The following is a 15,366-nucleotide window of genomic DNA, read 5'->3' on the forward strand; positions in this document are numbered from 1 at the left end:
CTCAGTCCATTTACGCAATGACCTTTGATTTGGTAAATATCTGAATACCTCAGCGTGCGTCTTTTTAATGAACCACTGAGAGACAACAACAATCAAAAAAAGTTGATGACAGCCGCTCTCCCTCTCCTCATACATCGTACTGATCCTCCAGTCAGATAGCTGCACAGACATGTCTGGACTGCGCTCTCTCTCCTCAGAAATCTGCAGAAAACATCTGAAAACCTGGCAAATGCCAAGTTATTTCTGCTCCTAAAGCACGCCAGGTGGGAAAGAGAGAGAGCTGCGCTTTGTAAAACACCGTGATGAAGGAGAAGGAAAGTCGATGCTGTTGCTGAGGAGCGTCTTACAAACATTCCTGTTGTGTTATGTTTCATTACTTGTAACTTTCCCACATTTCTCAGGCATCTCTAGGAAGATGTCTGTCACAACTTTCTTTCTGATGTCAACACAAACACCAACATCATCACCACCAGACCTGGACTATCTGCTCTCTTACCTGTCTGTTGTGTGTTTTTCAGGCTTCCTGTGTCATTGTCGTTGAATCTGAGATTGAGGCCATTTGAGCATTTCAGACCTGAGTCGTTCATATTCCTCTTGATGGAGCCACTTTTGCTCAGGACCGGCTTAAAAGTAGGATCCAGGTCCATGATCAGCTGGTTGAGCTGGTCGATCGAGTTGTCGATGTCCATCGTTAGAGATTTGAACTCCTCGTCGCACTTATTGTTGTTGTTGTTGTTAACGGTCGCGTGCTCCTTGTGCGGCGCTTCGTTTCTCAGGACGTTGGTTGTCACTTCCCTCGGAGGGCCCTGTTGTTCAGTAGCTGGGCCTGTTTTGTGTGAATTGCTCCCTTGCTTGTTACCTGGGTATCTTTCTGAATCGGTTCCATCTTCTGGCATGTAGATAAACTGTTGCGCAGCAACCATCTGCTGTTGGCGAACCCAAGACTGTGTGGAATAGCTTCCCTGTCTGAAGACATGCTGCTTCAGCATGGGGGCACTGCTGGGATTAGATGAGGCCACTGAGTTGCTCCTGGAGCTTAGACAGACCCTTCTTGGCTCAGTATAATTCCTCTCGTACTCCTCCACGGCAGGGGGTGCAGGGTGGGACTGGCTTTGGCTTTGCTGCTCCTCTCCTCCGGGACACCCAAAACCTTCAGACAGCAGAGAGTTCTGGCTGCTCTTATGACAAGAGGACGACAAAGTCCCTAAACTGTCCACACTGTGAAGATCATGACCTGTATTAACCTCATCATCCAGAATGTCAGTTTCCCGCTCTCTGGGTCCGGGGTCTCCGTTGATGTGTACTTGAGCCGGGACTATCTGTTGGGTTCCTACTCTGGGGCCTTGATCATTCATCTCTTCCAGTGAGACGTCCTCAAGGCCAAAACCACTCAAAAGACGCTTCAGCTGGACCTTTTCCTGCTGGCTGGGGCCCTGGTTCTTCTTGATGGTGGTGGTGGTGGTGGTGGTGGTGGTGGTGGTGGCAGTGGTTGTGGTGATGACAGGTGTGGGTCTGTCTGCCCACAGAGATGTGCTAGACAGGCCCGAGTCACTGCTGACAGAAAGGGCGTGGTCGCTGTGGTCAGGGCTGGAGGTAGTGGAAGTTGCCCGGCCCAGAGTGCCCTCCCCTCTGCTGGGGCTCCTCTTGGTAGATGCTCTGTCCTGGGTTAGGCCTTGAGAGCACGGTGCTGCAAAATAGAAGAGATGCAGCACTTCATACAGTCAGCTGGTATGTGCACACATACACACAGAGACACAAAAACAGCAGAGACTCTCACAGGCAAAAACAAACCACAGACACAAAGTAAAGGAACTCTTGCTTACATGCACAGTCACGCCTCACCAAAAACTCCATTATTCAGAACGTGTTATTAATGAAGCTCAACACCTACAATCACACGTCGATTGACAAAGACGGTATTCCAAACAAGACAAAGAAAAATGTAATTCTAAATTATTAGGACATGAAAACACTGACAGGAGAAAAGCATGTAAATACTTCAGTGAAACAAATCATCTACTCAAAGATGTCAGAAATAAAAGATATTTGGCAGGATCATCCTGAGTGTCAAGCAAATATATTCCAAGTATTATCCGCTCCCATCATACTCTACCACCCAGCGAACTGCCCAGATGCTGGTCGGTGCAGCGTTCCCAGCTCCTTATGCTTAAGTTACATAGGAGATGTCAATCTTCTGAGATGGCTGTGGATCTTCAGTCAGACCCTTGCATTCCACACCCTACTGCGATTAAGCCACCCCGCTCCCTGTTGCTTGCTCCTTGACCTCCTGCATATGTCCAAACAACCGCCTTAATCCTAAGAAAGTGAGAGGACTGAAGTTCATCATTCTGTGATGCAGAGTCAGATCCGTCCCGACAGGAAGTGGTACAAGTTACCTGGAGTTTTCTTGACTTATGTTAAATGACTCCAGTGGAATTATACGAGCGGCATGTAAAAATTGCTCTTTCATAACTCTCCCTCTTTCTCAACAAAAGACAGCTGGAACTTGACTCCCTTCGCTTCTCGCTCCGTCCGCTGCCTCCAGTACGAACCTTTCAGTCATTCCATGACAGGAATCTGAATACCAGAGGAACACGATAAAAGTTCCCCTCATCCTTCTCTCCAAAAGCTCCGGTATGTACAGCTCTGCTCACACAAATACACTAATTGAATCTACTTCCGGCCTCGCGCTACCTCAGTTCTGGCCTCCACACAGGTCAGCTCCTCTGGGAGTTTTCTCCACAAATCCCCCTTGTAACATTCCTCCTGGCAAGGTGCAAGCGTGTCGCAAAACAGATGTTTCCCTTCTCCCTCCATACCAGTCATCATTCTCTGTCACTCCTGCTAGCACCATACCTCTATTTTTTTTATCTCTACTCTTAAGGCCGCTCATCCGTCTCAAGATTCATAAAACTCTTACCTTTGCAAGCCCTGCCAGGTAGTCACAAAACATGATCCAGTGAAAAGAAAACTTTAAGATAGGCGCCGGAGACACACGAGGACAGACATGGCTTTGAAGCAGCGGATAATGGTCAGGGTCAAATCACGACAGTTTGAATAAGTTGGCCCTGCTTTCTTTCTCCGCTAAGAAGGTGAGAGTGTTTGCACTGCACACAAGGGGGGACCTTGAGATGTCCAAATAAGGGCAGAGGAATGTAAACAAGTGAGGCGGAGCTTGTGGGTGGAAGGTGGGACCAAGGAGAGCAGTAACCCGACCTCTTGCCCAGCATTGAGGGACTACCCCACTGGGGAGAGACAGAAAAAAAAAAAGAATGAAAGAAAAAAGAGAAAAGCGGCCAAGAGAAGATCAGGGAATGAAAACAACATTCCTCCACCACCAGACTGTTTTCGCTTTGTGAAAAGACACTTTTTAATTAAAGCAATCCTCACCTTCTACTTGCAGCTCTGGGTAATTTTCATTAAAAAAAACAAAAAAAACAGATGTGCTCTAAACTCAATTATGGGGTTTGACAATTGTTTCAAAAATTCTATCTGCTACCAGGATTACAAACCCATGACTGGTTAACCAAGTATGATCTTAGCTAAAGAAACTCAGTCGAATGTTGCGTGTCAGCATTCATCATGTTGGTTGTTGTGGTTTGGTCAGTCCTGAAATAATGCACCAAATTACAGCGCAGAGAGCAATCAATGAAATCACAACAGTTCCTCGAGCTGGAGTCACATCAGAAGGAGCTTAGTTTGCATTTATAAAAACTTTTCCGATCCTCATCAGTTTTACTACCATCACCTGCACCTCATAATGTAAAACTATCATTAATGATGATGATCAACACCCCTGAAAAGCTTCTACATGTACAGTACTTCTGCGAAACGGCAGACTTCATTTCTTAAAAATCCTGTTTGCCATTTGTACGACACATCCTGCAGACATACGTAGACAAGTAGAGAGAATCAACTTTAACAGACCCCTTGTGGTGCATTAAAGTCTTACAGTCCAGAAAGTTTCATTTTCCATCATTTTTGTGACGTCCACTTACTAGGAATTCTCTGTCTATTTTCTCTGAGCTGTGTAAAACACTCAAAATCTACATTAGAAAAATTGAACACAACATGTCTTTTCAGAAACATTTCCACTTTTGATTTTTTTTTTCTTTATATTTTAGATTGCTTTTTAATTTAGCTACTTTTTGTAAACTTCCAACTTTCTGGTTGTTAAAAATCAGATTTGGTTTTCCAACAGAAACTTTGGTTTATGAATTTGTAGTATTCGATCTTCTTGTATATATTCCATCAGTTTTCGTTTGGCTATCTTCAGACTTCCACTATTGTTCAATAAACATGGTAAGGACCATACTTTTTGGATTTTTTGCCATTACGTTACCTACACTGACAAGGTCATGCCCTTAATGCTGATTTCAAGTTCGGTTCACAGGTTTTTTTTTAACTTATTCTTCTGAATAAACAATTTTGGTGGTGTTTTTGTGGGGACGTCCAATGAAGGTGGAGATACAGAAAAAGTTTTGCTACCCGGATGTAGGAATGCAATTACTGAGTGCTCCAGTAATCTAGATATTAGATCATTGTTTTTGTGAATGTTTTTTTTTTCTTTTTACTAGAGGACTAGTTCCTACAAAAACTACAGCATCAGGAATGCATTTTCTGGAATGAGATGAGATTATGTTTCATTACTTTGAGAGGAAATCTTCAAATTTGTTAAGGAATTTGGCTCAAGGTACGGACAGATAGTGACTTTTTGCTGCCTTGGGGATGTTCAGGCTCTTCAAATGCCCTTTCAAGTAATTTTATCAAAGCTATCAGACCACAATGAAAATGTCCTGCATTCATATAGCAACAGAAATAAAAGTCTTCATCAGACAACAAACTCCATAGACATTAACTGACTCAGATCATTTAGGTGAGCAAAGTTTGTGGAAAAACAAACCTCTAAAATCCAACTCCAAACTCACACATAGGGATAAACACACAGTTCCACCAGAGATCTGTTGAACTAAATGAGATTTTTTTTTCACAACCTTAGCACTACAGTGGCAAATATTTTTTAGACTTCCTCCTCCTGACCAACCTCTGATTGACAGCTACCAAGAAGCCAACTCAGCCTGCCAGAGGACGGGTTATAAGTAGACGTTAAATTCAAACGAGGCTCCCAAGCCTTCTGTCTCAGATGTAGTGTTTACATGAGAAAACAAGGTCGTAAATATCCCACATGAATGCTTAAGAATCAAGGCGAGAGAGAGAGAGAAAAAGTACTCCTTTGTTGAAGTCCTGGTTTTGCTTTGATGGATTCTTAAATGTGAACATTCTGCTTTTTTTCATTGCATTTTCAAGAGGTGCTTAAATTCTATACGACCGTTTTGGTGTTCTTTTTAAAAAGAAAATCAAAACAGCAGCTCATTTTCATCAAGCTGAACTTCACTTATAAAAACTCCCAATGAAAACTGGGGAAAGGGTGGATCTGCTTTATAATGCTACCACCACATCGCTCTATTCCGGGAGGTTGTTGTGAATTTTGTGGTTGACTTAGGGAGCAACAACCACAACTAGGACGGAATGCCCTGACAGGGTGGCTCTGAATGTGAGTTCCGGCGCTGGTGTGTGTGTGTGTGTGTGTGTGTGTGTGTGTGTGTTTGTGTGTGTGTGTCTGTGCTTAAAGTCTTTTCATTTGATGAAACAACTAAACAGAAATCTCTTGAGATGTGACTGCTCTTCACCTAAAACAACTCTCCTCCTTGTAATTCAAACAAAAACAACACTGTTGGTCGTGGTCATCATATTGCAGCCTTTTGGTGCTCATTTCCTTTCCTTCCCATAATAGAAGTCTTCTTTTCACAGGGCTTGCCTACAAGCCTGCCTTCGCTCTAAAAACCCACCAGTGAGCAATAACTAAACCAGCTAGTAGTGACACTGTGAATGTTAATGTAATCACACTGCAGCTCCTCAGCGAAGCAAAGGACCAGTCTCACCACGTTAGTGGTCAAAGAGGAAGAACTTGTGTGGGATTTTGTGAATATTAAGGACAAAGTGAGCAAATTGAAGTGAAAAAGTAAGAGAAAGGAGGAAAAAGTAACACCCAAACACCTATGAATAAGTCTTCCATTCATATAACAGCCTGATGTTTTCATTCAGATAGACTGATTCACCAAGCAGACCTCGGCGCAATCGTATGTGTCACGTAATGACTAATGCATTTCAGAACAGTACCTTCACCATCGCAGATGTTCTGGTAGGAGTCCCAGCGGATTAGAGGATCTGCTGTGTTGTAGTCTACAATAACATCTGCCCCATTCTGCCACCTCTCTGCACCTAAACCAAAGGAAAAACAAAATCTTTGTTGTAGAGACTCATCTCACTGTAAAGTTTCCATAAGAAGCAGCACCAAATATAATTTATATACGTATCTGTGGGACTGTAAATATAATTTGCATTCCTACAGATACGTATACAGATACACAATGCCGCCCCTGGGTTTATTACAGTTTATTTACTATTATTATTATTTGTTAACATTTCAATATAATCAGTATTTTAGTTTGTCCTTACTTTAATTTTTATCTTAGGTTATACTAACTGCCTCCAGGGTGTAGCAATTTATTTTCTGTACATACATAATGTGTACTTTTTCATGTAACTGTTGGCTAAAAGAGAATTAACGAGAGTTTTGCACAAAAGTTCCTTCATTATCACAATAAATAAAATTCATTTGAGTTACTTTCAACATCATGTTCAAAATATCAGAGTTGGCCTTACATGTCTTTTCCTTGTGTCAGAAAAGTCAACACATGACTTAGCTAATGTTTGTACAGCCTGACCATTGCCAAATGCATGACTAAGCAATGCCATTAACTATAAATATTATTCAGGTGCCATGCATAATGAGAGACACATGTTGTAAATGACTTTCAAATGTCGCAGTCAGATAGGCAGACATTTTACTGTGTAGTTTAAAGTAGTTTTTCTTGTAATTCTGCCACCATACAGCTACAGTGTATTTGAGTGAATTCTTTTGGAGCCTAACTTCCAACAAGAAAAACTACAGGGAGGGTCAGACGGACCAGGACCTGTGTCCATCCCTGCCGGATAAGAGCCACAGTGTACATCCTATCAGAGCCAGGTTTTCCCATCGATAGTAAGTCGCAATTACTCCCTTTTTTCACATTTTGTGCGTGTGTGTTTGTGTTTTTGAGGAATGTTTTTAGAATTTTGGTGACTTCACTTTCTGCATGTTTTGAAAGGGTATCTGGAGAAAGGTTGAGAAACTCAAACTGACTCCAGCAACTGTAAAAACATGCAGTGGATAAATGGGATACACATACACACACACACACACTCCCTCACACTCCTGTGGGGCTCTGGAGCAGCACACACTGTGCTTCTTTACGTTTCTGTCAGCACAGACTTCACACTACATTTCCCCTCTGCAGCATTCCACATCCCTCCCCACTAGGGGACAGAGGGGGGAGGAGCACCGTGCAGGACGGCACAAAAGGGAAAATGGAGAAACGAACTGTGCCTGCTCTCTGTCTCGCATATTATGAAAATCAAAAGGATTAGAAGCCTACCTGGGATTTTCTCTGGTCCCTCTGAGAACACCAACTCCACTTTACCATAATCTGGAAATCTGGGATCTGAAATGTAAGCACGCAGAAATGCTGTTAATGTGGCCCCTCAGAAATAGAAAGATAATTGGTGCAGTCTGTGAGAAGGATTCTCTCAGTACGGGTAAAACATTCCAGAGAAGAAGGTTATTAGTCTCAGTTTGCTCATCCTAAATGAAGTCCACCTAGCCCCGAACAGAGTAAAGCAGTTGTTGTTAACTATCTGTGGCAGGTTGAGACCTGTTCTGACTTTTTTAGGCCTACCTTTGTTGGCAGTCTCCATGTCCTCTTTTTCAAACATCAGGTTGTAGCCCTGCACTGCTCCCGTGTGGAACTGCAGCCGGAAAATAACTTCACGTTCCGAAATGATATCGCTCTTGTGATAGCATTTAATCTAAAAAAAAAGATCACACACAAATGTTGTGAATACCACAATCGCCAAAGTAAAAGACATTTAAAAAAAAAAAAATTTTCTACCATGATGTCTCCTTTGAGAAGCTGCGCAGGCTCCAAGGTGATGCATATACGACCTCTGTGGCTTGGTCCAATGTGACTGGAAGAAAAGCGACGGGAAACAAAGTGTGACAGCATTTGGAAGCAATCGCAGATATGAAATAAAATGAAATACCAGCAATAAAGTCAGGGAAATATGAAATTGTTCTCAAATGTTCAATTACTCTAACATGTGTGAGCTACTTACTAGATTCCAGAAGAATACACTGCTTGCATTCCCTGATAAACCTTGATATATGGATGACATACTGAAAAGAAAGAAAAAACATGATTAATTCGCAAATAAACACTAGTTACATGTGCAATGACAACATGGCCTTAAGACGTCTGGTGTATAAGACAGGAGTGAATGGCTTCTCAAATTGTTTTGCCCACAACAATGGTGTCATAAGCTGCTGTTGTGAGAAAGGGATTTTAGCTCCACGATGCGACAAACATCGCTTGCTACAAGAACCCAAGGAGGTGAATTCCCATGGATTTACCGGGAACCTGAAATGAAATTCTTCTTTTCATTTCTGTTTATGTAAGTGTCTATCTGTCTGAGCATGCATGTGTGACGGATATTGACAAAGATAAGAAGCACAGATAAGTTTCAATATTGTTCGGTGCTCCATCTCTGATGTGGTCTGGAATTCTTTTGTACAGCTGTGGTAGAAGCAGCTGTAGTTTGATCGGGAGTTGCAGCTGTGTATAGTGATAAATAATGTGAGTCTAACCTCCCGTGGCATCGAAGTTCGGTATGCCTTGAAGGATGACGCAGTGCAGGAACAACGGTGAGGCATTGATTTTCATGGATCCGCTCAGAAGACTATTGAGGATCCAAACATAACTGAAAGTACAGAGTGAAGGATGTGCAGGTCAGCTGTCAGTACACGCAAATACTGCCAAACACTGGAACATAGTATCTGTGGGATTTTAAATAATGTGTTTACTGACAATACCTTAACAAATTTTAGAGCGTAATTTACTGAAATAAGCTAAAAATCCATGTAAGACTGAGACTTACTGAGATTTATTACTTTGAAAGGATTATTATGTATGTATGCATGTATGTAATCCACATTTTTTTACGCAACTTTTCGATTTTTTTCCATGGATAGTATTGCAAGCATAAAAATATAAAATATTGTTAAAGGTTAAACTTAATTTTTACATCATACCCAAGGTTTCTTTTCATGTTCAAGTGATCTAATGTGACCAAATGTTTTATTTTGGGTTTTTTTCTATTCTTGTCCTATTAATCATCTGTACAAGAAATTGTTTCAAACTCCATTTGCATACATGCTGCTTCAAAGCGATGCTTCAGTGAAATCAAAACAGGACTAAATTAAAGTTTTTCATGTAACTTGTTTATTGTAATGAGTATTCTTACTTTACTATTGGTACTTTTACTTAAGTAAAGGATCAGAATACTTCTACTACTATTGTTAGCGGTAAGAGTACACCAAGTCACTGTTGGGGTCTTTATTATCATTACAATGATCAACAATAGCAGACTTTACAGTGAAAAAGACAAATAGCACCAGAACACACATGTCTGTGTTGAATCAGGTGAGTCTAGGACATGACTGCGTTTCAATGCACCAGTGAAACAATGCATGGACAGACAAATATTGCACGACAAAAGGGCGTGCTTGAGTTTTGGGTCTTACCGTTTCTGTGAAGGTGTCATTAGAGCTGAGACCTTATCATCATGGTATTTCCTCATCGCAAAACGGTCCAACGCCTGATCAGCACTTCGAGGGAGACGGAGAGAGACACGTTAAACACTTGATATAATTATGACGACGTGACAGATTACATTCTGCTGCTCGATAATTAAACGGTGTTAATCCTCAACAAAATTGGGACAGCACACACACACACGCACGCACACACACACACACACACACACACACACACACACACACACACACACACACACACACACACACACACACACACACACACACACACACACACACACACACACACACACACACACACTTACATTTACATGGATGATGGACAAGAGTGAAAGTAACCCCAGAGACAGGGGATTCCAGCAGAGAGGAAGAGAATGCCAGCATTAAGTAAACATGGAGGGGGAGACGAGGACAGCGAGAGGCCAGAGTGTGTGCACAGCTCGGCTATTCAGACAGACCTAAAACCAACAGGCACTGGAACCTTTTCACCACAGCTCTGTCACTCTTGTCGGCCCTTTCTCTCTGCCCCCACTCTCTTACTCTCCCGACGCCTTTGTAAATCTGCCTCATTCTTTTCACATCTCTTTCTCTGCCACTTGTTGCCCTCAGTCTTTCACATTCACTTTACTGACCAGGTTTTCACAAATATCAATGGAAGCCAAAACGATGGACGTTGCAAAAGTGGCAAAAAAACAAACAAAAAAACCCAAAAAACAGACTAGGTCTCCTATGTTTGCTGTAATTCTGTACTTAGGTGCTTAGTAAACCACAGTCCTCAAAGAATCTAGGCTAACAGTTGTTTGAAAAATCAGTTTTCTTCTTGATGAATAGGCTCCATGAAACCGACACTGTGGCCAGAAGCTACAACAGCAACGTACATGTTTCCAAGTTGATTCATGCAATTCTATACAGGGTGATTCATGGCTTAAACTGTGTGTGTTTTTTTTCCTTAAAATTTAAAAGAAGCGACTTTTCTTTGACACACTATCCGAACTTCCTTGACCGAAAATTAAAGGAGCTGAATGAATCAGCCGTGGTTAGGTAATGACATAGTTTGTGGTCTGTGAAATGAGTCTGCATCAACTGTTGTGGGTTGCTGTTGATATTGCTTGCTGTGAGTGGCCACAATGTGATAAACTCTAACTTCAGTGCAAACAACAGTGAACAATGAAAAACCTGAGAAGTTGTCGTATTTACCTGGCTGATACGTCAGTGAAATGCACAAAAGATGAAATGACAACTCCAATTCGACCTTTGCCGCCCTAAAGAAACAGAGAACGGAAAAGACATTCACCGAATGCAATTTTATTACGTTGAAAGAGCTTTAACACTTTAATGATCAAATATCTTCCCAATATGAGTAATGGGATCTCACAAATACAAAATTTCCTGCATCTGTTTTTATTTTACTTCTCAACGTTGAAGTGGTGTGAAATGGTCATGGTTGTGTCAGAAAAAAAACAAAAACATGGCACCTTCTATTTGTTATTATAATAAAAGTTAGTTGATTGGGAATGATCCTGGTACAGACAGAGCAGGCAAACTGAGTGAAAGAATTGTAGTATGTATGCCAGGCCTGTAGTTAGCAGTGTAATTTTCACAATTCAACACCATAAAATGAGACGACAGCTGAGACTTGGTAAACCTACAATGCCAATAAACTCGATCTGCAGCACAAATAAAAACTAGACAGTCTGACTTTGTTTTAATTGTTTTTCTGTGAAAAACATTGTGTCTGTGTATGTCTGTTTGTGTGTGAATTAGGGTGGAACATTCATAGCCATGAGGGAAATGGTGTTTTGAAAACATTACTTTCTGGAATGTGTTTTCAACACTTAGCATTTTCAGGCCCCAAAGCAACATTGGCATATAAATAAACAGGCAAAATAAAGTGTACTGTCTTATGTTACAACTATTTTCCGGTGAAGTGTGTAGGCTTTTTACATCCCGCGAAGTGGTGATGTGTTGTAATTATCAGTGTTCGTGTGTCCGTCTGTCCGTCACCAAATATCTTCACAACCGTTGCAGATAGAAAGATGAAACAAAAAGCACATTACTCAGGCGGCAAAGGGGATGGAAATGAGATGATGACTTTGACCTTGTGAAAACTGGGTCAAGGTCAAATTTCAACTTTTGTACTCTGAGGAACCAGTTAAGATAGAGAGACGAGGCAGAAGCCCAGTGTGAGTAAGACCATAGATCAAAGCACTAACTTTGATGTAGAGACTTGACCTAGTAAAAATTTTGAATTCAGGGGTGTCACGGGATGTTGCGGTCTCTGACTGCCTTGGTTCTAGTTTGAATAATTTTTTTTCTTTTATCAAAGAATGACTTATAGAACAGCATTCTGACACAATTACCATGTAATTACATTTGATGCAGTCACTAAATTTTTCATTTAAAACTAAAATCCAGCAGCTGCAACAACAACATGCAGGCGCTCACCCTGCAGTGTATGACCGCCACATGAAGAGGGTCAGCATTGAGCCAACTCTCCATGGCTTTACAGATGGTGCAGATCTTATCCAGGGGTGGAGCATGCATGTCGGGCCAGCCTGTATCCAGAGTCTGAAAATACAAAACTCTCTGTTAAAATACAACCCCCTGTGCATTTCCAATCACCATCATATGGCATCACGTCTTTTGTTCATTCTTTTTCTGAACCAGTTCCTCTGCTTTTGTGGGTCACAGGAGTTGCTGGAGCCTATCCCAGCACACTTACGGGCATTAGGCGGGGAGATGATCTGGACACGTTGCCAACCATCGCAGAGCCACACGGACGATGAACACACCTTTCACGCACACATTCATACCTATGGACAATTTGGAACTAACCAATCCACCTGAAGTGCATGTTTTTGAAGGAGGTAGGAAACCAGAGAACCTGGAAAAAATTGACATATGTTCGATTGTTTCCAAACATACCTTGGGGTTCATTCTAGAGAGGTCGTGTCTTTTCTCTGACAGGTTGATAATCTGGAGAAGACATACAAGAAATACTTTAGCACCGCATCATACATTAGTGTGAAACATTAACCATGCCCTTTGAGATTAACACTTTCATGTCAAATCACCGTGAAAGCACCCATCTGACATCAATACTGTCTGAGTTTTGACACTAGGAGAGACAGACAAGCACTGACCAGGTAATTATCTGCATGCTTGGACTTGAGCATCCGTGTGACATCCTTCAGGTTATGAGCGTAGATTTCCTCCGAACACCCCCGGGGGAAGGACACAGCGATGATACGTTCCGTGATGTATGTCAGGTCAAGCTCATATCCCTCCTCCATCCTAAATCTTGATACTTCCTGTTATAAATGTCAAAGCACAGACACAGGTGGACTAAGGCACTTCTATGACCTCACACCATTCCCACTTTAAACAGGTGACTTTGCTAGAGTCAATATTTGACAGTCAAAGTCCTCAGCTTTAGTCATTGTGTCCATGTTTCCTGCAGATATCTTCAGCGAATGACCTCAGTTCCAGATCACCTGACAGAGGGGGTCTTGTTTGCATAAAAATCGTCAATAGTGTGTGTCACAAATACTGTACTGAAAGAAACAACGGCTTCAGAGAATGCAAGAAGTGATTGTCAGATATCTCTGGTGCAAAACCTAGCTACTTACAGTGGTATAAAAAGATTGTACACCAGCAATCTAATGCCCACCCTCTGTTAGTTAGAGCAACATTTGACAAAGACAAAACAAACATTCAAAGAACTCCGGTTGAAACCAGTTTCTGTAAATCCCTGAGTGATGGCGTGTCCCTGTGACCTCATGGCCTGGCGAGTCCTGTATCAGTGGTCTGAGGATGGCGGCATACCAACTATCCCTTATTCTCTTATCTAGTCATCTCTGTATGCTCTGTGTGGAGGGAGGGACGCTGTCACTAGTGTCACTAGACACTATTAGTCCTACTAACAAAAAAGAGAGACTGATTTACCATTTTTAGTTTATTAATTGTGCTTTTAAGTATAAATTTAAAATTCATATACTGTATTTAGGTATTTGACTGTTATTCAGACAAACAAATGACAATTTTTAAATTTGCATTGGTGTTGGGTCATTTTTTTGTGCTTTTATTTTGTTTCTCTGTAACCCGATGAGGGTTTTCTGATTAGAAAATGGCTAATTGCTAATACAGCAGTCACAACTCAAGAGCCAAAGTAGCAAATGTCTTCTTTAATGACTAGTATCATAATTTTAGAAATCATAACTCGTAACTAATCAGTTCATCAACTATTAATTCTCAACCCCATGAAGACAGACAAATTTGATTCCATGTAGATGCCTTTAAAATATCTGTGTAGCATTCTCACAGAGATTCATTTCCTACCCCCGCCACCCCCATCCCCGCCCAAAAAAAAAAACTGCTTCCTTGTTGCATGATTCTGTTGCAATTTAAACAATCCATAGCCAAGAATGAGCCCATCAGTTAAGTTTGCCATGACTGCAGGCCACAGACTAAACGACGGGAGGGGACCAGAGGGGGAGTTGCAAACCAGTGACAGCGTAGCCACGGATTAAACCAACCCTCAGAGCGGAATGAAAGAGGCCATGTGTGTGAGAAGAGGTCATCCCTCAGGGAAACAGGGTTGGGTTTGTTGTGAGGGTGTGTGTTTGGTGGAGGTGGTAGGAGCAGCGAGAGGAGGTCCACTGGGAACCAATGGTGGGGTTAGTCTATTTCCCCTGAGAGTGAGGAAACTGTTTACTAATGGGAAATTAATGAACGGTTCAGTCAGCACTTATGATCTGTTCACCTCCAGGCATGAGAAGAAGGCTTAGTAATGTTTTGGAAGTGTCAAAGTACTGTGCTAACTGGAGATTGGAAAGTTATCTAGCAAACAAATCACAATGTGACCCAGGAGTGTGAAAACACAATCAATTAGGTTCTGGAATTATTGGTGTAAAGATCCATTTTAAAATGCAAGATGAACAGACTCAAAGCGAAATCTCAAGATGCATTTTGATGACATCATTATAAATAACAGTTATGCTGATGACATTCCGCTGCACATCTCTGTTGAAACACATGATGCTGCAGTCATAGCCTCTAATACTTCCTGTCATTTGTCCTCAAATTAATGGATAAGTGATGATTTCTTACAATTAAACAAGGAGGAAAATTTAATTTTTCAAAAAAATTCTAAAAAGAAAAATCCTGTGTTTGATGATCTGAGGATGTTACCCTAAACTCCCTGGAATAAACATGAAATAAATTATTGTATTGTCCCAGAATCAGAACTAAGCTTCAAGTCTCAAATCAAAATATGGGAAAATCGGAAAGACTCCACTGAATGTTTTCATCATACACTATCATAAACTATGCAGCTAGTCACTATCAGCTCAATGTTTTGAAATACACTGAAGAGTATTTCTTGTAAGAAGGGTGCAAAAAAAATATTTTTTTCACTTAACCCTCAAAAAAGAGAGCATAAAGCCGTATTTATCTAAAAGCTCAGCCATTGTGTAACTGATAACAAATTTAAATTCAAGGTAAGGTAATAAAGCGAAATAATACCTATAAAGATTCAAAAATATAGGAACTCAAGGTTTACAGTATTAATTTCATATGAATCATTCGTCCAAGAA

The 15,366-nt window shown here is 41.3% G+C and overlaps 1 protein-coding gene across 2 annotated transcripts in view; it reads right to left on the minus strand.

Annotated features, from left to right (window-relative positions):
- LOC137612035 (tensin-3-like) overlaps positions 1–15,366 on the minus strand; it is a 33,732-nt gene that overhangs the window by 11,380 nt on the left and 6,986 nt on the right. Inside the window, exons 2-13 of one of the 2 annotated variants that reach the window (XM_068340337.1) lie at positions 12,916–13,083; positions 12,698–12,748; positions 12,218–12,340; positions 10,970–11,034; positions 9,740–9,823; positions 8,804–8,916; positions 8,275–8,335; positions 8,052–8,127; positions 7,839–7,968; positions 7,539–7,604; positions 6,181–6,282; positions 497–1,687 (exon numbers count right to left, since the gene is read on the minus strand). In XM_068340337.1, the coding sequence (XP_068196438.1) occupies positions 497–1,687; positions 6,181–6,282; positions 7,539–7,604; positions 7,839–7,968; positions 8,052–8,127; positions 8,275–8,335; positions 8,804–8,916; positions 9,740–9,823; positions 10,970–11,034; positions 12,218–12,340; positions 12,698–12,748; positions 12,916–13,065 (2,212 nt within the window). In that variant the 5' untranslated portion in view covers positions 13,066–13,083. The remainder of the gene's footprint in view (positions 1–496; positions 1,688–6,180; positions 6,283–7,538; positions 7,605–7,838; positions 7,969–8,051; positions 8,128–8,274; positions 8,336–8,803; positions 8,917–9,739; positions 9,824–10,969; positions 11,035–12,217; positions 12,341–12,697; positions 12,749–12,915; positions 13,084–15,366) is intronic. The other variant, XM_068340338.1, reaches the window with a different exon arrangement.

The sequence above is a fragment of the Antennarius striatus genome, chromosome 18, assembly GCF_040054535.1.
Source record: "Antennarius striatus isolate MH-2024 chromosome 18, ASM4005453v1, whole genome shotgun sequence".
NCBI lineage: Eukaryota > Metazoa > Chordata > Actinopteri > Lophiiformes > Antennariidae > Antennarius > Antennarius striatus.